Source organism: Drosophila grimshawi, unplaced genomic scaffold (genome assembly GCF_018153295.1).
Source record: "Drosophila grimshawi isolate 15287-2541.00 unplaced genomic scaffold, ASM1815329v1 contig_1006, whole genome shotgun sequence".
Taxonomy (NCBI): Eukaryota; Metazoa; Arthropoda; class Insecta; order Diptera; family Drosophilidae; genus Drosophila; species Drosophila grimshawi.
Genome location: NW_025062489.1, coordinates 1,267,501 through 1,288,950, shown reverse-complemented (window position 1 = coordinate 1,288,950; position 21,450 = coordinate 1,267,501). Strand labels below are relative to the sequence as shown.

The 21,450-nt window shown below is 40.1% G+C and overlaps 4 protein-coding genes across 10 annotated transcripts in view; 2 read left to right on the top strand and 2 right to left on the bottom strand.

Annotated features, from left to right (window-relative positions):
- Window positions 1–1,802: 1,802 nt before the first annotated feature.
- On the bottom strand, window positions 1,803–3,672 carry LOC6565237 (DNA-binding protein K10). Of its 2 annotated transcripts, none has more exons than XM_001990972.2 (2): window positions 2,388–3,672; window positions 1,803–2,010 (listed from the first exon to the last, which is right to left on the bottom strand). In XM_001990972.2, exons 1-2 carry the CDS (start codon window positions 3,534–3,536, stop codon window positions 1,885–1,887), a joined length of 1,275 nt encoding a protein of 424 aa, XP_001991008.1. In that variant the 5' UTR covers window positions 3,537–3,672; the 3' UTR covers window positions 1,803–1,884. The 2 variants fall into 2 exon arrangements, with proteins under 2 accessions (XP_001991008.1, XP_032594414.1); XM_032738523.1 differs by lacking the exon at window positions 1,803–2,010 and adding an exon at window positions 2,112–2,259 and having other exon boundaries at window positions 2,388–3,623.
- A 762-nt stretch (window positions 3,673–4,434) lies between these two features.
- Window positions 4,435–6,779, top strand: LOC6564496 (vacuolar protein sorting-associated protein 33A). The gene is made up of 2 exons (XM_001990971.2): window positions 4,435–6,031; window positions 6,147–6,779. Exons 1-2 carry the CDS (start codon window positions 4,595–4,597, stop codon window positions 6,558–6,560), a joined length of 1,851 nt encoding a protein of 616 aa, XP_001991007.1. The 5' UTR covers window positions 4,435–4,594; the 3' UTR covers window positions 6,561–6,779.
- A 1,583-nt stretch (window positions 6,780–8,362) lies between these two features.
- LOC6565361 (serine/threonine-protein kinase Tao) lies at window positions 8,363–17,891 on the bottom strand. 5 transcript variants are annotated; one of them, XM_001990970.3, is made up of 13 exons: window positions 17,552–17,816; window positions 15,446–15,857; window positions 14,850–15,354; window positions 14,386–14,742; window positions 13,668–14,321; window positions 11,766–11,939; window positions 11,344–11,706; window positions 11,146–11,268; window positions 10,958–11,074; window positions 10,711–10,884; window positions 10,423–10,644; window positions 10,199–10,317; window positions 8,363–10,089 (listed from the first exon to the last, which is right to left on the bottom strand). In XM_001990970.3, the coding sequence occupies exons 2-13, from the start codon at window positions 15,673–15,675 to the stop codon at window positions 9,966–9,968; spliced, it is 3,162 nt and encodes a 1,053-aa protein (XP_001991006.1). In that variant the 5' UTR covers window positions 15,676–15,857; window positions 17,552–17,816; the 3' UTR covers window positions 8,363–9,965. The 5 variants fall into 5 exon arrangements, with proteins under 5 accessions (XP_001991006.1, XP_032593771.1, XP_032593770.1 ...); XM_032737880.2 differs by having other exon boundaries at window positions 8,387–10,089; window positions 17,466–17,891; XM_032737879.2 differs by having other exon boundaries at window positions 8,387–10,089; window positions 17,537–17,816.
- A 629-nt stretch (window positions 17,892–18,520) lies between these two features.
- Window positions 18,521–21,450, top strand: part of LOC6565360 (vinculin) — a 10,090-nt gene continuing 7,160 nt past the window's right edge. The window contains exons 1-2 of one of the 2 annotated variants that reach the window (XM_032737887.2): window positions 18,521–18,596; window positions 21,284–21,450. The exon at window positions 21,284–21,450 is cut by the window's right edge and continues 16 nt beyond it. In XM_032737887.2, coding sequence (XP_032593778.1) covers window positions 21,410–21,450 — 41 coding nt within the window. In that variant the 5' untranslated portion in view covers window positions 18,521–18,596; window positions 21,284–21,409. Of the gene's footprint in view, window positions 18,597–21,283 lie in introns of those variants that run through there. The other variant, XM_032737888.2, reaches the window with a different exon arrangement.

The following is a 21,450-nucleotide window of genomic DNA, read 5'->3' as shown; positions in this document are numbered from 1 at the left end:
ACATTTGGGACACAATACACGGATATGATGTTGCAATGCGGTATTTTTATCATTTCGATATATTGGCTTAAGCTCACGTAAAATTTTTTACACTAAGGAGCTCATTTCTGGTAAAAGTTGTCACTCAAATGCCTGTCATTATGGTTGCGGGCTCAAATCCTTACAATATCAATATTATCTTAGTCTTTGCTGCAGGGCTTGTTAAAATTAATGTTGTTTAATGTGTTGTAACTACATGCAACAATCGCAATAATCATAAACTATTTCATGGAACCGGGGATCACGACAACAATGAAAATGTCGAAACTCTAATATATATATATATACATATACATATACATATATATATCGTGAGTTCCGCGCCCATCTTGGATATCTATTAAGAAAAATGTGAAGTATGTATGTATGTATGTGTATATGTGTTTTGTTTTGTATATTTCGCAGATAGTTATGTATATGTTGGTTGTTTGTGGTTTTCATAGCATTTACATAATCTCAAGAGACGTAGGTATACATATTTGTTCGTATGTAGATATATATATAGTATGTATGTATATGTAAGTATGTACACAAGAATTGCAAAACTGATTTGATCTATAAGCAATAAATATATATAGTATGTAATTGTAGATGTAGATAGTTAGTTGGCTAGTTAGTTAGTGATAGGATGGCCTTAAGAAACTTGGACAGTATAAAGCTATGCTGCGTGGGATGTGCTCGTTGGATGCGATTGCGATTGCTATTTTTTTTATTCTTTTTTTTTTTGTTTTTTGGTTAACGGAGAAAAAACACAAAAACAAATCGTCGATGCACACAATGGATGATACATTAATTAACTAAATCTCTTTGAGGTTGTTTAACTCAAATCTTAATTTTGTAATTTTTAAGAATTAATTTAAAAATACAATTAAGCAAATACTATGATTATCATAATAATTAGTTGTTTACAAGACAAGAAACATTGAGTTGCTAAACTTTTGTTATAATTTCTTTTGAAGTTTTTCCTTGTTGTTTTCCCTTTCTTTTTGTTGTTGCTGTCGATGTTGGTGTTGCTAAATTCAATTTAAAACAAAAATAAGCAAAAGCAATAAGGAAAGTCTTCAAAGATAAGTGCAAATATTAACTAGTTTACAAACTGGCGCTCAAAATTGCAAGTTATCGCTTCAATTTTGTTTATTTTCTGTTTCTGTTTCTGTTTTCTTAACATTTTTCCAGTTTTTACGTTACATTTTACATTACATTACGTTAGAATTAACAGTAATAATACATACATACAGTTGAATGGCGAACAAACAATGAAATCCAATATTCTTTTCAAGATATTTTCCTCTTTTTCTTCTTTTTTTTATACTGACACTCAAGCACAACTTAATGCAGTGTACAGCTATTTAAATATTTCTCCTGTTTCTTCTGTAGATTTGCGTTACATTTATTGAATTAAGCTCAGTTCTCAGTCGCAAAAATCAACAATACGACACAAAAGTTTGGTTGTTTTCTTTTTTTGGCTGCATTTGCTCATCGAGAAGAAGTCTTGTTGCTTGTTTCTTTATATCGTTATTATTATTATTATTATTATTATTTGCTTTGTTGATTGTTTGCACAACCAAAAATTGTATAATAATTCCTAAATTTCATATTTCCTAGTGTTATTTTTGTGTTTAAGCTTGCTTGTTTCATTGTTTCTATGTTTCGTTTGGAGGGGAGTTGAATTCATAAATATTCCAGGCGAACAAAAATAAATTAATCTAAATTTAAATTGAAAAAAAGAGTTTCTCTTTTAATTGTTAGCCGTTTTGTTTTTGTTTTTTTTTCTTGTTTTTTTTTTTTTGTTTGTTTGTTAAATCGCCGGCTGTGGCTGTTGCTCTGTCTGCATTTTATTTGCACTTAATTCGGTTTGATTTTGGTTTTTGCTTGGACTTGTGGAATAGTTGCATCATTTGTGTTTCCGACCTTAGCGGCAGCGTTCGGATTTGAATTTGCATTTTTCTCATTGTCTTTGTCTTTGGCATCCTGCAAAAGAATAATGTATTGATGTATGCCAACGATATATTAGAAACAAAAAAACAACAAAAAAAAAAAACAACAAAAAAACAAATATATCATAACTGCTACAAACTAACTAATAAAGCACTTCCTTAACTCAATTACAAGAGCTTGGAACTCAAAACTAAAGCCTAAGCAAATCTGTTGTGCCTGATGTATGTGTGTGCGTGTATATGTGTGGGCGTAATGTTTTGTCTGTGCGTGATCGCTGTTTGGCTATAATGAAGAGATTTGAGATGCATTTTGAATGGAATTTGAACTTTGTTTCTCTTGTGTCCGTCGGGAGAGTGATTGATAAAATATATATATTTATAATATTTGCTGGACAATTTATTGAACGTTACCTTGGCCATCACCGTGGCGGCCTCCTGTTTTAGATACGTCTCGCGCGCCGCCTCATACATGGAAACGAATTTGTCCCGCTGCACTCTGTACTGGGCAAAGAGGTCGTCATCCTTGTTGCCTTTTAGGCGATTCTCAATGTCGAGCTTGGCGTCGTGAACGGCGCGTATTTCATCATTGACCCAGGGCTTGTCAATGGGATACTGATTCACCAAATTCTTAAGCGTTTTGATCGTGCTCTTGCCTTTGACCGCCTGTTTGATCAGCTTGGGATTTGGCTTCTTGATTTTGCCGCCGTTCATATTGCCGTTCATGTGGCCCATGCTGTAGGGTCCGGGGCCGGGACAGCCGGGTGGCATGCTCCGTGGTGGCATACGTGGTCCCATTCTGTGTGGTCCCATCAGCGGCGGCGGCGGCAGTGGCGGATGATTGAGACCGCCACGTCCGTTGCGACGCATAAATGGCGGAGGCGGTGGGCCACCCATTGGTGGCATTGGGCAGCGCATGGGCGGCATTGGTGCTGGGAAACGCATTGGTGGATATGGCGGCATTGGGCCGCCACCATTTGGACCCAGGACCCCACGTGGACCCATCGGGCAGGGTCCTGGACCCATGGGACCCATCATGTGACGACCGTTACCGCGCATCGATGGTCCCCCTCCACCTCCACCTCCCATTCGGCCCCGGTTCGGCAGCGGCATCGGTTCATCAAAGCGTTTGCTATTAGGCGGATGGAACCGCGGTATCCAGCCATTGTTGCCATGCATTTGCATCTGCATCTGTGGCGGATACTGCATGTTGTGCGGATGCTGCTGCTGGTGCTGATGTTGCTGGTGGTTTTTGTTGCCTTTGACCTGCTTACCTTTAAGCGGCTTCTTTTTGCCCCCATCTGCCTGGCCCGATGCAGAGCCAGAGTTGCCGGTTGCCGTCGCGGATTTGGTCGGTGGTGCTGGCGTCGGGTTATTGAAGTCTATGTAGAGCGGATCGCTGGGCATCTGGCTGGATGAATACATCATTTGATTCGCTGCCTGCGCCTGTACCCGGGGCCGGAATGGCTTTCGGTACGGTGCGATTGCGGCACGTAAATTTGAGCGTTGCGGCTGTTGCATTGCCCGGTTCTGTTGGAAATTATGATTACCCTTGGATGCCATTTGTGTGGCAAGTGAAAAAGTATTTGATTGGCTCACTCTCTGCTCCGACTAATTGCCAGAGTCGCAAACAACAGAACCAATTCTATCACACGCTTAAATATTGCTACTATATTGTCGTTGTATATTTCGTAGAGATGATCAACAAATTTACGTACCTGTGACTGTCAAAACTATCAACTATCGATAAATTAAGTTGCTTGCACAATTTATCGAATTTTAAGACCTAGTTTGAAAATGATTTTTATGCGCTTACGAAATGTTACGGTACATTAAAAAGTAAACTATCAACTTAGTACTAATTTAATGTTAGTTCAGTTTTGATTAGACGGATCGTGATAGGTTTAGGCGTACTTGTCAACCTCTCTAACCCAATATATAGCTAGTAGAGAATCACAAAATATCTAATTAAAATTATTTTAATACGAAAATTTTTACAAAACGAATAACTCTTTTCTACAAGAGCATGCCACCATCGGCATGCCAAACATAACTGTTCTTTCTTGTTTTTGTTTTTAATCGTTTTCCGAGGAACATGAATATTTAAAATGATAGTTAACATATACATACCAAGTGGTTTAGCTCATCAATTTTTTGATTGTGATTGCAATTTAAGCTTTTGACACTTTATCGATTGCTTTTTGCAAGTGTGTACACACTTTTCATATGGCTTCAATTTGAACATACCAACCGAGACACAAAAATATCACAATTAAACCATGTGAAAATGGCTAATTCAGTATATGATTTTATAGCTTCTACTTAGCATAAATGACTTGATGTAATGTTTTTATTTTTCTTAAATTCATTTGTATGCTTAACAGCTTTGATTTAGTTATGGTGTGTAACCACTGTTCACTGCGCAGTTCAGAACAGCTGTTTTGTCGAACTGCAATGCGGCTTGTGGGCGTTGCGACTACCACCTACAGTTAGCTAGCTATTAGAAGACGAAAGGAGTTTGAAGATCTGACAACGCCATCAGCGGTTGCACGGTCGCTAGATTGACTACAAGTCTAAAACCAAACAAAGACAACAGCAAGAGAGCCGGACCAGGATTAGTCATGTTTCCATATTTGCGTAGTCATCGCGTCAATTTGCAGCTGCTGCAGGAGAAGTCCTGTCGAGATCTGGTGCAGTTGCTTGAGTCCATCGAGGGCACCAAGCTGATTGTGCTAGATGACAGCATGATCGGTCCGTTGGGGTTGATAGCGAAACCGAAAATATTCGCAGAACGGGGCATTAAGCTGCTATCCCTGAAGCCGGAACAGCACTTTCCCAAGGAGTCGCAAAACATAATCTACATAATTCGGCCACAGCCATCGCTGATGGATCACCTGGCGAACCATGTGAAGGCAAACACACAGGCGGGTCGCCTCTTTCACATCTTCTTCGTGCCGCGCCGCTCATGCATGTGCATCAAGAAGCTGGAGAACAAGGAGGTGATCGGTGCATTTGGGTGCATCGAGGAGCTTGCCTGGAACTTTCTGCCGCTAGATTCCGACCTTGTCAGCATGGAGACAGCGAGTGGGTATCGCGATGTATGCGTCGATGGCGACACCACATCGCTTTACCAAGCAGCCATTGGGCTGGTGCAGTTGCAACGACTCTACGGACGCATACCCAAGATCTATGGTAAAGGTGTGCAGGCCCAACTGGTTTGGGATCATGCCAAGCACTTGGCCATCGATGAGAAGGCGCTGTACAATGGCGACAAGGGCGCCATCGATCAGCTCATCTTGCTGGATCGAGGCATCGATCTGCTGACACCGCTGGCCACTCAGCTCACCTACGAGGGCCTCATCGATGAGTTCTTTGGCATTCGCCAAAATCAATTGACCCTCCCAGCGGAGCATTTTCCATCGTATTTTGCCAGCGGTGGCGACTGCACCAGAGATGCAGCAGGTAATGGTGTCGATTCGGAGCGGAGCCTGCTGGGCGACACAGATCGCAAGACGATCATGCTGCATTCCGGCGAGCAGCTGTACGCCGAGCTGCGCAACAAGAACTTCAATGAGGTGCGAATGCTGTTGGCGCTCAAAGTGAAGGACATCCAGTTACAGATGAATGTGAATCGGCAGGGGCAGTCGGTGCAAGAGATAAAGAGCTTTGTGGATCGCCTGCCGCAGCTAATGGAGCAGAAGAAGGCAACGTCCGAGCATACGGCTATTGCCAGTCTAATTGATGAACACCTGAACGTTCACTCGTTCAACGATGACCTGGCTGCCGAGCAGGAGTTCATGATCTGTGCCGACATTGACAGAGCGAGCGCCTACATTGAGGACCAGATTGCATGCCGGGCCGAGCTGCGAAATGTGCTGCGTCTCATTTGTTTGCAGTGTGCGGCCGGCTCTGGCCTAAAGGAGCGTGTCCTCAACTATTACAAGCGTGAACTGGCCCAAGTCTACGGAGTCGAGGTGCTCTTAAGGATCAGCAATCTAGAGAAGGCTGGACTTCTGCGCACACAGACCGAGTCGCGTGCTTACGCCGTGCTCCGAAAGGTAAGAACCGAACAACGAATCCAACGACTAACGAGTGAAAACTAGCGAGTAGCGAGTAACGAGTGACGAGTGCAAATTATACAATAAGTAATTATTGATTGCATTCCTTCCACAGACCCTACATCTGACGGTCGATGACATCGTTGAGGTCAATCCGCATGACATTAGCTATGTGCATAGCTTCTATGCACCGCTGACCGCACGGCTCGTCGAACACTCATTGAAGCCACTCGGCTGGCAGACGCTCAAGAGCCAAATCAATAATTTACCCGGCCCAACATTCGAGGACTTTCAGGTGCAGTTGATTGGGATCGGTGGGCGGCCAGTGGTCGGTGCCACGCCCAGCGAGGCATCGCTGATGCATGCACGACGCGTTGTGCTCGTCATGTTTGTGGGCGGATGCACTTTCGCCGAGATCGCAGCGTTGCGCTTCCTCGCCGCCCAGGAGGACAACAATGTGGAGTTCTTAATTGCGACGACGAAGGTGATCAACAAGCATACATTCCTCGACAGCCTGTTGAGCTTGTGAAGCCATCGCCTAAGCCGCTGGGAGGCACACTATTTATGCAAGGCATGTGGCCTGAAGCGCGGGCGCAACGCCGCCTCTCTCCCGAAGCCCTGACCCTTACTGTTCCGCATAGAGCAGAAGCGCAGCACTGGCTACAGATCGTATCAGCAACCAGATTAAGCAAATGAAGAATTATATATATTTATACAACAAACTCCTATATAAAACAATGCGAATTCAGAGTGTGCAAATTCTACATTTCCGTACCACTTAAACACACACACACGCACAAGAAGCAAATACACACACGTGTGTGTGTGTGTTTCGTAAACCGTTAAGTATGCATATATGTACACATTTATATATGCCGGCAAATAATTATATTTATGTATACCCACAGGTATTTCAAATGTGTATATATATGTACAGTTTGTAAGTGCAAAAGCTTTCGAAATTCCTTATGTGTGTAGGCAATATATATATATATATATATATATATATATATATATATATATATATATATATATATATATATATATATATATATATATATATATATATATATATATATATACTTTGTACCTGTGTACATATAAAACTAGCTCAATACACAGATTGCAAGTCAACTAGAAACTATAAAAGAACACTCTTTGTCCTATACACGTATAACATGTAATGAGCTATGTGTAGTTTAAATCTTGTAAGGGGGCAACAATCGATGCAACATGCCGCAAACACCAAAAGTGGATTGTTATGCATACAATTCATTTTAAGTGGTTGCGGAATGCTGCCCATTATTCCCACATCACAAAGGATATATATAGTCTACAGTTTTGGATCAATTATATAGTACATCTGTCTGTGTGTATAAATAACCTAATACAGCATTATTGAGTTCAATAAACAAACTGTAGTCTCAATTTATGGTCAACCTGCAGAGGATGAACATCGTAAGTAAAGATTTCAGATGAGGTGCATATGTAAACTTTTTATTAAATGACTGAAAATAATGTTTTCTATATACATTTGTATAATTCAAATTGCATGTCCAATTTCAGAGATTTCTACTAGTGTGGACGAGCAAGAGAAAGTTTCTCTAATTTCTGAAAGTTCCAATTTCCAAGCGACAATAGGTTTTTTTTTTTTGTATTTTACCAAACTAAAATGATGTCTGTAAAGATTCGTTTTCATTTTGTTGCTTAGTTCTCTTCATATTTTCAGTAGTGTAATAAAAATGCATAAATATGTATATATATATATTTTTTTGTTGTTTTTTTATGTTTTATTTTATTGACGTGTATCAATTTAATTGTTATTCGTTTTTCCACTTCAAAAATACAATTTAATAATAATAATAAAAAAAAAACAATTTTATAAACATAAAAAATATTACATATGTATGTTCTGTGTTCTCTGTTTCCCACTTCCCAAAGCGCTGCTCTATTGTTATCTATCTCTCTCGCTCACTCGCTCTCTCTTCCTATCTCTCTCTCTCTCTCTCTCTCTCTCTCTAGAATGCCTTCTCTGCCTAAATATGTTTATAAAGTTATTTCTTTGCATTTGTTAATTTCGGTTTTATGCTGTTATTACCTTACTAAATCCATGCAAAAGTAACTAGTAATGCACTAGAATAATACTAATACACATTCATGATCATTATCATATACTCATATACTCATATCGCATATCATAAAATATTATATTTTGTTTTCTGCTTTTCCATATCTATGCACGTATCCCATTCGCTCTTGTCTTTATTAATTAATTGCTAGCGGAAAAATGTTTTTTGTTTTGTATTTGTTGTTTTTCTTCAGCTTTTCTTGTTTTTTGTTTTTTTTTTTTTTGTTTTTTGTTATCATTGTTTAATAAAAATTGCATTTCTACAAATGTTAAATGTTATACGATCGTATCTTAAGATTGGGGCTTTTGATCAGTGATCATGGGTGTGTGTGTGTGTGTTGGGTGTATATTTATTTGTATGTATACAACAAAAAAAGAACTTCTCACATAAACATAAATTGTAATTAATTAAACATTCATATGCATTTAATTTTCTATACAATTTTTATTGTTTTTGACTAAGCATTTTGCAATTTGCATTAATTAAGTCTATAATAGGCTTACTTTTAGTTGTTTTTTTTCTTTTGCTTTTTGTTTTGTTTTTGTTTACTATTTTATTATTTATATTGTGTGTTTTTATATTTGTTTTATAAAGCAAGTCCGAAGGAAAACGTAACGAAAAAATTGAAAATTTCGAATTCAACAACATGCAAAAATGGCGCCAAGCAATTGCTCAATCAAAAGTGTGTTGAAATCTGCTAGCTGATTGTTTCTCCTGGGCATGGCAGGAGAGTTGCTTGCTTCTTGCTTCTCGCTCTCTCTTCTCTCTCTCTCTCTCTCTCGCTCCCTCTGTCTCTCTCTCTCTTTTGCTTAGTTTATTGACTGATTTAGCAGTGGGAAGTCATCCTCAGTGGTGAGCTTCGATTTCTCTCTCTCTCTCTATATATATATATTTCTGATACACGAGCTCGTGTATGTGAAGACTGCACCTCGTTCACCTCTCCGCAGGCTCTGGAGTTGTCCACGTCTTTATAAAGAGGTCCTTTTTATACTCTGATGTCTCTTCTCGAGGGTTTTTTTTTCTTTGTTTGTCGTTTCTTGATCGAATTGCGAGCATTTACACATTTAAACAATTTTGCAATTCGCTTTCGATAACAAAGGAATTAATTAAATTATTATGTAATAATATCAAAATTTCAAAATAAAACTTAAACATTTGCATACATATACACATGTATATGCATTGTTGTCGATATATATCGATAATTTTGTTGTTGCTTGCGGTTCTCTGTTTGTTGTTGTTGGTTGTTATTGTTATTGTTGTTTTTGTTTTGTTTTCGTTATTAGTGATATTGTTTTATGCTTACATTCAAATTATGTATTTACGCTGCCTTTTTTGTTTTTTGTTTGCATTATATAGTTGTATTATGTATTATGTTTATGTTGCTCTTCATCTTGCTTGTTTTTGTATTCAATAGCGTTCAATTAATTTATTAGTCGGTGTTGTTGTTCTCGTTTGCTTGAATTGAGTACGTTTTAATGCAAAATGATTGCAGCTTTATGTTTTATTGATTGAAACGATTAAAAAATGTTTATGCGTGTTTTTTTTTTTTTAAGTTTTGCCATTCGTTAATTCATTTGATTGTTTATTAAGTTATGAATGCTGCTACAAAAACAACGAATGCCTTTGTATTTTATTATTAATTGTAATTGTTGTTATAGTTGCTTGTGTCGGGATCTGTTTGCCGCTGTTGTTGTTGGTGTTGTAGTGTTTGTTTTAAAATTTCCATTAAAATTATAATAGTTCATATTACTATATGGTTGCTGTTGCTCTTGGTGTTGCTGTTGTTGTTGTTGTTGCCTATGCTATAGGGAACCAGCCGGAAAACTTGTTGAACTATTGCTATGCGCTAAACTAATCATGGATCCAGACAAACTGCCCTCTTCATCTGGGTAGGTTTCGCGTGATACCTCCGTCAGTGATAAAGTGCTGTAATATACAAATACATATGTATATATATATATATATATATATATATATATATATATTTATTTCTATATATGTATAACTCTGAATAGGTGTTTGTGTTGATTCATACCTGAAACCTAAGGCAATCGATTCATTATCAAAAGCTTCCAATTCTTTAGCATGTTTCTCGTGTTTCATGCGCAACCGTTCGGCACGTTCCAAATTGAATTGCTGCAATTCGGCATCCATCTAAATAAGCAGATGTACGATATATTGTAAGATATTACCAAAATAATAAAATAATATATATTATAACAACAATAATAATAATAATAATTGTAATTGAATATTAACCTTATTCTCCAATAAATTACGCCGTACGCTGACGCGACTCTCGAGCTCGCGACGCTCCCGATCACGCTGCTCCTGCGCCTGCTTCTTGTTCTTGTTCTGATAGGCTTTGAGCATATCCAGTTCGTATTCCAATTGCTCATTGGTACGTTGGCACTCGATCACTTGACTCTCGTCCAGTTTATAACTTTGACTTTGGAACATGTCTGCAATGCTTTGCTCATACTGCAAATCAAATTCAAAATCGATATGGATATATGTGTATCTATATCTATGTCGGTTTACACTCACCTGTTCACCCAGCAGCGTGAGCTTGCGATGCTTCTCCTCCTTGAGCTGCTTGATGACCTCCTTCTGTTGCTCTTTGGGCGTCGTTTGCAGCACTTGCGCCTTGTAGCGTTTATATTGTTTTGTTTGCGTTTTGCATGTCTCGCGAAACTGTTTGCGTATCAGCAGCTCCTTTTGCTGTAAGTGCCAATATTCGAATTTCAATTACAATTCAAATTCATTCAATCAAAACCGATCGTTCGTCTTTTACCTTCAGGCTCTTGGGCTGTTGTCTTAGCTCGAGGGCATGCTTGCGCTGCAGGTCCTTCTTGATGCGATCCATGTAGTCTTCTTGATTGTGGAACTCCGTGTCGTGCTGCTTGTTTATCTACGGTGGTGAGAGATTAATTAACTGAGTGAAGCACAAATTATATAGCAGTTGATGGCGCCGCCACCCACCTGTTCCTCGCGCAATTGATGCACGCTCTTCTGCTGGCGATACTCCAGCTCCTGTGTCTTTTCGTGGTGTTTTAACAGCATGGCATGGGCCTGTTCCAGCTGCTGTTGCTTCTTGCTCAGCTCCTGTATTGGCGCCAAATCGAGTTTTTTAATTCAATTAGTTACAATTATTTTGGATAATTTTTGGGGGCAACTCACATCACGCAACAGATGATCCTCCAGATCGTGCTGATGCGTCATGCGTCTTCGCTTGAATTTACGCATCTCGAGCTCAATGTATTGCTTCTGAGCCTGCAGCATGCGTTGCTCCTCCTGTGCCTCGTGCTGTTTCAGATTATCCTTTTGCGATTGCAAGGTTAAATCACGCTGTCGCTTTGGCGTTGACTCATCCATTGAGAGTTCGCGTTTCCAGCGCTCCTTGTTCGCTTTGTATTCCTTTTTGCGATTCAAATCGAACACCTTACGATCGCCCTCCTGCTTCAGCGTAATCTCTTTCTGTAGTTTCTTCTCGGCCGTTGTTGTCTGCTTCGAGCGCCGCTCCACATCCTGCTGATGCTTGGCCTGCAATATGGAAAATGAGTATCTGTCTTAATCTTCTTGTTTTCAGTCTGAAGTCTTACCTCGAGGCGCTCCAGTTCTCTGGTAAAGTTATGCAGCAGATTATCATACTCCTTGTCCAGCGCCGACTTGTGCGTCTCCATTTCCACTTTGCACTTCTCCTCGAGCTTCAGCAGCGTCGCCTGGTGCTCCCGTCGCATCCGCTTGTAGCCGGACATTTGTTCGTGCATCTCCTCCTGCATTTTCACAAATTAGCAGGCAAAACACACAAATATTGTACATGGAAAACAAAAGCGCATTTTAGCTACGTGTCTGTGCTATGTATGTGTATGAGGTGCTACAGTAGAAACATTAATAAGAGCAACAACAACAGCACTAACAACAAGCTCAATAATTATAACTTACAACAATTCTGTTAAGCTCCCATTCGTTCTTAACCTCAAAATGAGCAAAATTGAAGCAACGAAAAATCATACTTATTCACAACAGGCTGCGCTGCTAGGCAAATGCATACGATGCAATACAATGAAATAAAAACAAATAAAATATTCAAAGCTAATACAAAAACTTTAACAATGAAAACAAGGAAGAAAAAAATCCAACGTCATAAAACAAAAGATAAAGATAAAATGCCGGCTTCTGCTCTGCATTCCCGCTGCTGTCAGATGACAAATGTCAAGCAAGCCAAGAGAGACAGAGGTACAGAGAGAAATAGAGCGAGAGAGCGGGAGAGTGACAGGGCGAGTGCAGGACAGGTGCGGAATGTGGGAGTAAAGTAGAGTTGAGAGTGGAGTGAAGTGTAGCAAAGAAAGCAAGCAAATAAGAAAGAAAAATAGCAGCATAGAAAACTATTTGAGCAAAGGGGCGCGAGTGTGAGTGAGAAAGTGAGTGTCTTGTGATTGGGCAGGTGCGCTCACTTCTCGAGTGAGGATTTGTGTGTGTGTGTGTGTGTGTGTGATATTTTACTGTTTACTTTGGATGCACTCAATTTGCAAATAAGTCTTTCGTCTGTGGCATCAAGTATATTATATATTTATTGATATCTATATATATTTATTGTCATGGACTCAACCCCCACGCACAGGACACGCACATACAATAATAAATACAAACACGTATATGTATACATACATATGTTTGTAATGTACTATTTTTTGGTTTTTGTTTTTTTTTCTTTTCGTATTTAGTTATTTTAAGAGATCACACAGGGACAATGATTTAAAGTTTGGCATTGCTTTGGACTGCTACTATTTTTAGCCTTGTGGAAGAAGCCGTCATCGTGGCCAGCGAAGAAGTCATCCGCATCCGGCTCGCTGCCTCTGCCGCAGCAGAAGCAAGTGCAACAGCCGCCGCACAGTTGGGAACAGAAGTTATAGCGCGCCTATTTGTTATTTGTTGGAGAGTAGAAATACAAACAATAAACAACAACAGCAACAAACAAATGTTGTACACAGAGAGGGAGAAAGAGAGAGAGAGAGCAAAAGTTAGAACGAAAACGATCGATTTGGAGAACGAGAGAGCGACAGGCAGGAAATGACAGCTGTGACTGTGTGAGTGGTGGGGGTTTGGGGGAGAACTATGACACAATGGGGAGTATTGCTGACAGGACGCAAACATGGTGAAATAATCCACCACACACACACACATACAGTAAAGCACACAGCGACATGAGTGAAATGACTAAGAGGCGAGGTGAGAGTTATAAAAAGCCATCGTTTATCGATAAGGCTTCGATAGTTCAGCCGATCGTTTAATGTGAATGACACGCTGCAACCCTACCCTTTTCAACTAGTGCAACTACAACTACAACTATACACACACACACACACACGCATACACACACGCGCGCGCGCTCATCATAATGAGTTTTTGTTGTTGGTGTCATGTATGCATATATATATGTAGATAGATAGATAGATATCTATATACATGTAATTGCGTATGTATATGTGTATTGCACACACCTGCATATGCTCCTTCTGCTGCTTGGTGACAATGCTTGTCGTTCGGATGGTGGCGAAATTGTTGGGTCCATGATCGTTGACCGCATTGGAGATGGCCTGTTGCGAGGATGCCGAGGTGGCCGCATAGACAGCTTGCTGGGCGGCTGGTGTCGCTAGATAACGTGGCTGAATTCCGGGCATGCGATGATCACCGCCAGCCGGTGAGCCACCGGTGCTGCCACCACCACCTCCAACACCACCAGAAGCACCGCCTCCGCCTCCTGCTCCCAGAGAGACACCCAGGTGCGGCAACACCGATAGCGGTGGCGCTGGCGCCGGCACCACCGATGCCGAATTCGTGGGCGTCACATTGTTATTCATGGAGTGCATTATATTTGGCAACGGTGGCAGATTGCGATGACGCGACGAATTGCGCGATACAGCGCCACATCCAGCACCGGATGATGAATTCTGCTGCTGTTGTTGTTGCTGCAGTTGTTGTTGCTGTTGCTGCTGCTGCTGGGGTCCAGTTGACCAATTGCTGAGATGCTGCTTCTGCAGCTCCAGCTGATGGTGCATGGCGGCTGCAACAGCGGCCACCTGCTGATGATAATGCGCCCCGATATGGTGGTGATTCTGCGCCGCAGCCGCAGGTATTGAATTCGACGAGGAGCTCTGCGAATCAGAAACGAATCAGAAATGTTGAGGTGAATAAGTCATCTCCAATCTGCAAATTCACCTGACTACTGGCCGCCGAGACACCCACGGAGTGTATGGAGTGTTCGGAAGTAATACTATTGCTCTTGCTGCTATCGCCGCCGGCATGATCGTCCTGCTGGTCATCGGTGTCGCCAATGGCGCTTTCTGTTTCGCATGTGTCGACCATAAGTATCTTCTTCATTTTGCGATAGTTGAGGTTGTCCAGTTCGCGCACCGCCGACTTTGTGCGCGCGATCAGCTCCAGCAGCACCGTCTCGGAGCGCGGACGCGTCACATACGAGTGCTGCAGCAGTTTAGCCGATGAGGGTCGCTCCGCGGGCATCTTTTTCAGGCAGAGCTCCACGAAATTGCAAAACGTGTCCGACCAGTCATTTTTCTGCCAAAGCAAAAAAAAAAACAGAAGCCAAACAATAAATTATCACATTATGTATATCTCAATAAATCAAAGGGTCAATCGCTAATTATCGATCGATCGATACTTACTGGCAACGTGGGCGACTCGTTCTGGGCAATGTGATACAGTGCGGACATGGCATTCATATTGAAGTATGGGGGCTTACGCTCGGCGAGCTCAATGCAGGTGATGCCCAGAGACCAGACATCCACTTTGCCATCGTACTGGCCCTCGTCCATGGCCAAGATGACCTCGGGCGCCATCCAATACGGTGTGCCCACAAAGCTATTCGCCGGACACTTGATCGCTGCACTACCAAAATCGGCCAATTTCACAACGCCCATATCGGTGAGCAGTATATTGCCGGCCTTAATGTCCCGATGGATGCGACCCAGCGAGTGCAGATAACTCAACCCGCTCAGTACGCCCAAACAGATAGCAGCGATCTCATCCTCGTGCAGCGGCTTCTTGTGCACCTCAATAATATCCGAGGCGGACCCCACGCAATACTCCATCACCAGCCACGCCGTCGACTCTCGCAGATAGCAGCCCTTGTACTCAATTGTGTTCGGGTTATTCAATTGACATAGAAAGCTGCAAGTGAATTGAATAATTGAATAAGTGAATGACAAAAACAATAACAATAAAAATAATAATAATAATAATATATGATAAATATAATTACCGTATCTCCTTGAGTATGTCCTGCCATTTGTCTTGGCTCTGCTTGCCCGTGTAGGACATCTTCTTGATTGCGACAATCTCCTTGTTGAGATTGCAGCGTGCATAGTAGACGGCACCGAACGACCCATGGCCAATTTCACGCAAATCCTCAAAGATCTTTTCTGGATCATGCTTGTTAAATAGATCGGCTATTTCCGGATCTTTGAGACTACCAGGACGTGCCGAAGGCATCTCTGTTATTCATGTTATGCCAAAACACACGCACACCAACAACTCTCTCTCTCTCTCTCTCTCTCTGAGTAGAGCTGACAACTCGTTTCTTTTTTCTTTTCTGTGCTTTTCTTGCTTTGGATTTGTTGTTGTTGATGTTTTTAATTGTAATCTCTGCTTCCTTCTGCTTGCTGCGCACTCTTCTGCAAACGAAATTAATTGAAAGTTACATATGCATATGCATGTGTGTGCGTGTGGGAGAGCACAAAACTATATATGCCTATAATGTACGTATATATGTGTGTTTCGTGATAAAAGGAGTCACAGAGTTCTTTTGCCGCATTCAAATCGATCAAATGATTCACACTCGTTCTTCGTTCATTTAGCGCCTGCTTCACATGTATAGACGCAAGCACTCACTCATACACACACAAACACACACACTCACTCACACACGCATATCCGCACTCATATCTCATTTAGTTTGTTATGCGACAAGAAGCCGCTTATCAAAAGTATATTATTTTTATTTTTACATTTTTGGCACTCAGATTTGAGCAAATAACGGTGTATCATCCAGCTACGCACTTTTTAATTGAAATGCCGAAGAGTTTTCGCACTTAACATAATAACATAACATAATCCGACATTCTTCCTAATTCAAATTACACATATGTTCTAGATTAGGTGCAAGGTGAACAGACCGAGAGAGAGCAACACACGTGCATATCTGTCATATATATATACACACACACAAACATATATATATATATAGCAGTGTGGCTTTGGTTAATTCATAATAGACATGGATATGGAAGTAAAAGCGGTACTTATTTATTGCCCAGCGCCGTACGCAGGCCAACAAAAAAACACAAAAAAAAGGGTTGCAGCAGTTTGCATTTTTTTCTTGCCACTGTTGCGGCAAAATTCATGCGATTCGTTTGAATGAAACGATTTGTTAAGATTTTTAGAATCGTGCTAATTGTTTAAACTATGTGTTTGACTTGTTTGGACTTTTTTTTGTTTAATAGCGAATCGGCAACACGCCTATTTTTTCATATACACACAAACACACACATATACAGAGAGTCAGCCATGTCTCGGTCATACACACATGTCTGTATGTCTAAATAAGCGTATGCATGTGTGTGTGTGTGCAGTGTCGGTTGTTTTGCATTCGACCCGTCTTTTTGTCTCTTTCACTCTTCGCTTTTCCGTTTAAAGCTTAAAAGCAGCGTTTAATGCAGCTTTGTTTGTCGATCCTTTTTATTTTAATTTGATGGCTTTTTGTTCTTTGGTGCATGTGTCTCAATTTTCCGATGAACTATTTGATTAAAATTTTGTTTATTTGCTTGGATCTATTTTTTTAATTTTTTTTTTTTTTGGGTGCGGACAAACAAATACAAAAAGCAAATCGCACGACGCGTCGACGTCGTCATCGACTGCGACGTCGCTGTTAACAGCCAATGTTTTTGTTGTTGCTGCTGTTGTTGTGCTTGTTGTTCTTGCTGTTTTTTTTTTACTGCGATGTTGCTTGCAATTTGAAACAGCAAATTCTCTTTTTTACAGAATCTATAACGTTTACCACACTTGAATAGTCTTCGTTCTATAAAATTGTAAATTGTTTTGCTTGCACATTGCACAGACAAACACACACACATATACATACATACATATATATATATATATATATATATATGTATATATATTTAGACGTACACCGACGACAGCAGTTACATAGACAGACAGCTATGGTGCGTGCTCTTTCACACCCGCACAAAAGGCACTCACACAAACACACACACACTTACTTGTGTCGCCTGCCAGCGCAAAATGCATTTAGAAAATATGATAAAAGTATGGAAAGTTGTGTTTTCCTTACATTATTGCGGCTTACTTTTGCAATGGAACTCTTTTTGCTAATTATTCAACACGGCTGAGGCATTTTCTGTTCTGCATGCGTCGTTTTTCTTTCACGTCAGATCGGCCTCTGACTCTGCTGCTTCTGCTGCGCTGCTTTTGCTACTGCTGCTTGCCTGCTGGTATTGTTTGCTTTGCTATTTTTCGCCCTGCACTGCACACGCGTTCCGTCGTTTTACATATTTGCACTCGCAATGCATTCCGATTAAAGCACGAACGCAATATGTTCAATTAAATTTGCTTTGCACATATCATTTAGTTTTCCAATTTTTCCTTCAATTAATTTGTATGAGTTACGTATATATATGTATAGGCATATATATGTATTTGTGCCAGTGTTGGACAATTCCGATTTGTCAGCATTTTTTTGCAACAAGTTGGCAGCCCATAATGCTGAAAAATATTGTAAAAATACCAAGTATGTTATTAGCAGAAAGTATAAGGATAACATCTGTTGCTTACATCTGTTACGATTAGCAGTTGGTCTATGTTATAATTCGAATTTTATTTGTTCTTGTATCGAAAATGCCAAAAAAAAACGATCATGTTTCTGCGAAAAGTATTTGCCATTTACCTTTTCACAGCACTAATTGCAAGAAAAAAAACCTGAGCTTAAAATGTTGATCTGCCGGAACTAATGTACACATCTATATATGCGATAAAGGGAGGCATTTTTAATGAAAATCGAGGCAAAAGCAAGCAATAAATGTTACAACAAAAGCATTCATACCAATAACGTGTTGGGGAGAATGTACCTTACTCACTCACACTCACACACACGACAACAAGCAACGCGAGAGAATGTTGGAATTGAGCGCCAAAGAGAAGTGATGGCGATATGGAGAGCAGAAGAAGAAGAAGATAGGCACGTAGCGCACAACAAAAGCGTCGTCGTCGTCGCCATCGGCGCAAGGTAGATTGTGGCCCCCAATCATTTTTTTAGTATTTAAAGAACACTCGGGCAAGCAAGTGAAAGCCGCTGCGAGAGGCGACAGCCACAGTGAATAAGGCAACAGTTTAAAGTAAATAAGCACTACATATTTTTACATATATATACATTATATATATATATATATTTAAATAAAAATATATATACATCTACAATTAAGTGTGTATGTGTTATGAATCGTTCAATTGTCAAAATTCGCATTAAATCAGCAACTGAATTGCATTTGTCATGAGGCTTCGGCAGTTTTGTTTTGTGCTCTTGATTTTTACTTCTTTTTTTTTGTCTGTGTCTGTGAGCAAATTGTTGACAGTGTTATACACACGTATGTGTGTGTGTCTATGAGTTAGGTGTTTGTTGCTACGTACGAAGAAATGCCAAAGTATAAACATGATAAAAGCGAAATATGCGTGAAATAAAATCAAGGGATAAGAAACAATCATCTAAACATGCTCACATACTTAAAAATATTTATGTATATATATATATATATATATATGCTTGGGAGTGTGTATGTGCTTACAGCAACTACAAATGTTGGCTGCCCTAAATAAATTAATATGCGTACAAATGAACATCTTGTTATGTTCACACATTCACACAGCACACACATACACACACACACAGGCACTTGTGTATGTGTTTAGTTTGCATTAGCGCAGCACGCGCGCGCGCATATTGTGCGCTGGCGCGCTTTGCCGATGCTGCGATCGTTGTCTCAATTTCAGTTGCTGTAAATTGACCACAGTGGGAACAGTAAGCTAGTTGCCCCATGGGGAATGTGGCAGCAAGTGCTTCCGCTGCTGCTGCTGTTTTCAATTTATGATTTCATTGTTCGGCACATTGAGAGCAATCAAAACGCAATGTGTACTCTTAATAGAAAAGTCGCAACCACAATTACAATTTTCCCTCTGCCCCGCATAAAGTTGCCTCTTAGCTGTTGCTGTTGTTATTGTTGCATTGCTGGAGCTTCGCAGCTGTCGACAGTGCACTCATACACACACACACACACACACACACACACACACATGCATACTCACGCAAACATACAAGCTCATATTTCGATGAGAATATGTTTATCGATTGACTATTTAAAAAGATGAGCCGCGTTTTAAATAGTTTTTAAGGCATCTGTGCCGATATCGTTTGTGAGTGTGAGTGCGATTTATTTATTGGCATATTTATGCAACAATTTGTTAACCATAAATGGCAACAGTCAGTCAATAGGCACCCGTCCCACACACACACACAAACTCACTCAAATATTTTTGCTCTTATTAATTTTTAGTTTAGTTTTGTGTCTTTTTCTTTTTTAATATTGATCAATTTTGTTGCTACACGAAAATCAATCGCAAACTAAGCTGAAAGCTATAAGTGGCATACACTCGCATATACATATTTATATATATATCGCGCATACACTGAGCGAAACAATGCTACAGCACATGCATAAAAATGCAACATTAAATTGTCTTAGCTTTTGCATCTCTTTTTATATCTCTATTTGATTTACACGCACTTTTTCTTCAAGTGCATGCGATCAGAGTGGCTTGTGAACACATTTTTTTTGTTGTGTATTGCGTTAATTTATTCTAATTTAGCAAGGTGCTCGAAACGCCTTGGCGCCAATTTGCTTTGATGTAGACAACACATACAACACACCCACACACACGCATACACACACACCTGCCCACCCACCTGTGTATGTGTTTTTTTTTTTAGTTAATGCGGAAGTCGTATTTTCAATGTCTTTTGGATTCTCCAGACTTTCCCTTTCACTGCAACTGCCAATTGGAAATTGGCAACTGCCAATTGCCAATTAGGAGTATTAGCAGAGAAGGGTGCAGATATCGATCTACCAATAATATTATCGCAGAAATACCCCTCACTTTTGTAAACAGTGCGTCATCAGTGTTGTTGTGTCTGGTTGCGCCCAGCCCCCTCCCCCCGGTCAGAGACAGAAAATGTCTCGCAATGAGCTCACAGTGTGCGTCATCATTAATGAAACAGCCGCACGAAAGGAAGGAACGAACACTCTCAGCACCAAAGACGAAGACGAAGAAGAAGCAGAATATAAATAAGAAAGAGAATAAGAATAATAAGAAGAAGCACAAACACACCAAATCTCACAAAAATGTTTACCGTGGTTGTTTACGACAAAATCAAAAAAAAAATCGAATAGAAAATGAAATTGAATCAGAACTAATTTTACATATTGGAAAATTATACTTGCAAAAAGATCTGATTTGTGAGCGATTTGTGTACATACATAAATGTATATATATATATATATATATATACAAACAGATGTATGCATGTACAGAAGACGCCTTTCCAATTTATGAGAATTGAAAATTGTCCGAAATTGTTCAGCTTCATTAGAATTTCTCGTTGCTGCTCAGCTTGGATATGTGGAAGATAACACACATACTCACACATTGTAGGTGTACCTGTGTGTGGGTGTGTGGGTGTGTTCATGTGACCATGTTTCAACAGGTGGCAGCCTCGCATTATCTGCGACCTGAATCTCCAACATGTCAAGATAGCACTCAAAATATATATATAGGTATATACTCGTATATATTTATATGCACATTTGCTGCTCTTACAAAAAAGCCTGCTTCTGTTGCAAAGTCAAGCTGTATTTAACAAAATACTACCTTCATTTTGTATAGTTAAAATTACCATGAGACTTTACTCAATAAATGCAATATAAAAAATAAGAATTTGAAATTTCAATAAATACTTAAATCTTCTTTTCAGCACTCATTGAATTGGCTTTGAAGAAACGGATATTTGATAGATACCCATTCCTACACCCAATCACATACACACACACACACACACATCGCGGCATTCGAGGGGAGCTTAAGCAGTCACTGAACAAAAATGCCCGTCTTCCATACAAAAACAATCGAAAGCATTTTAGA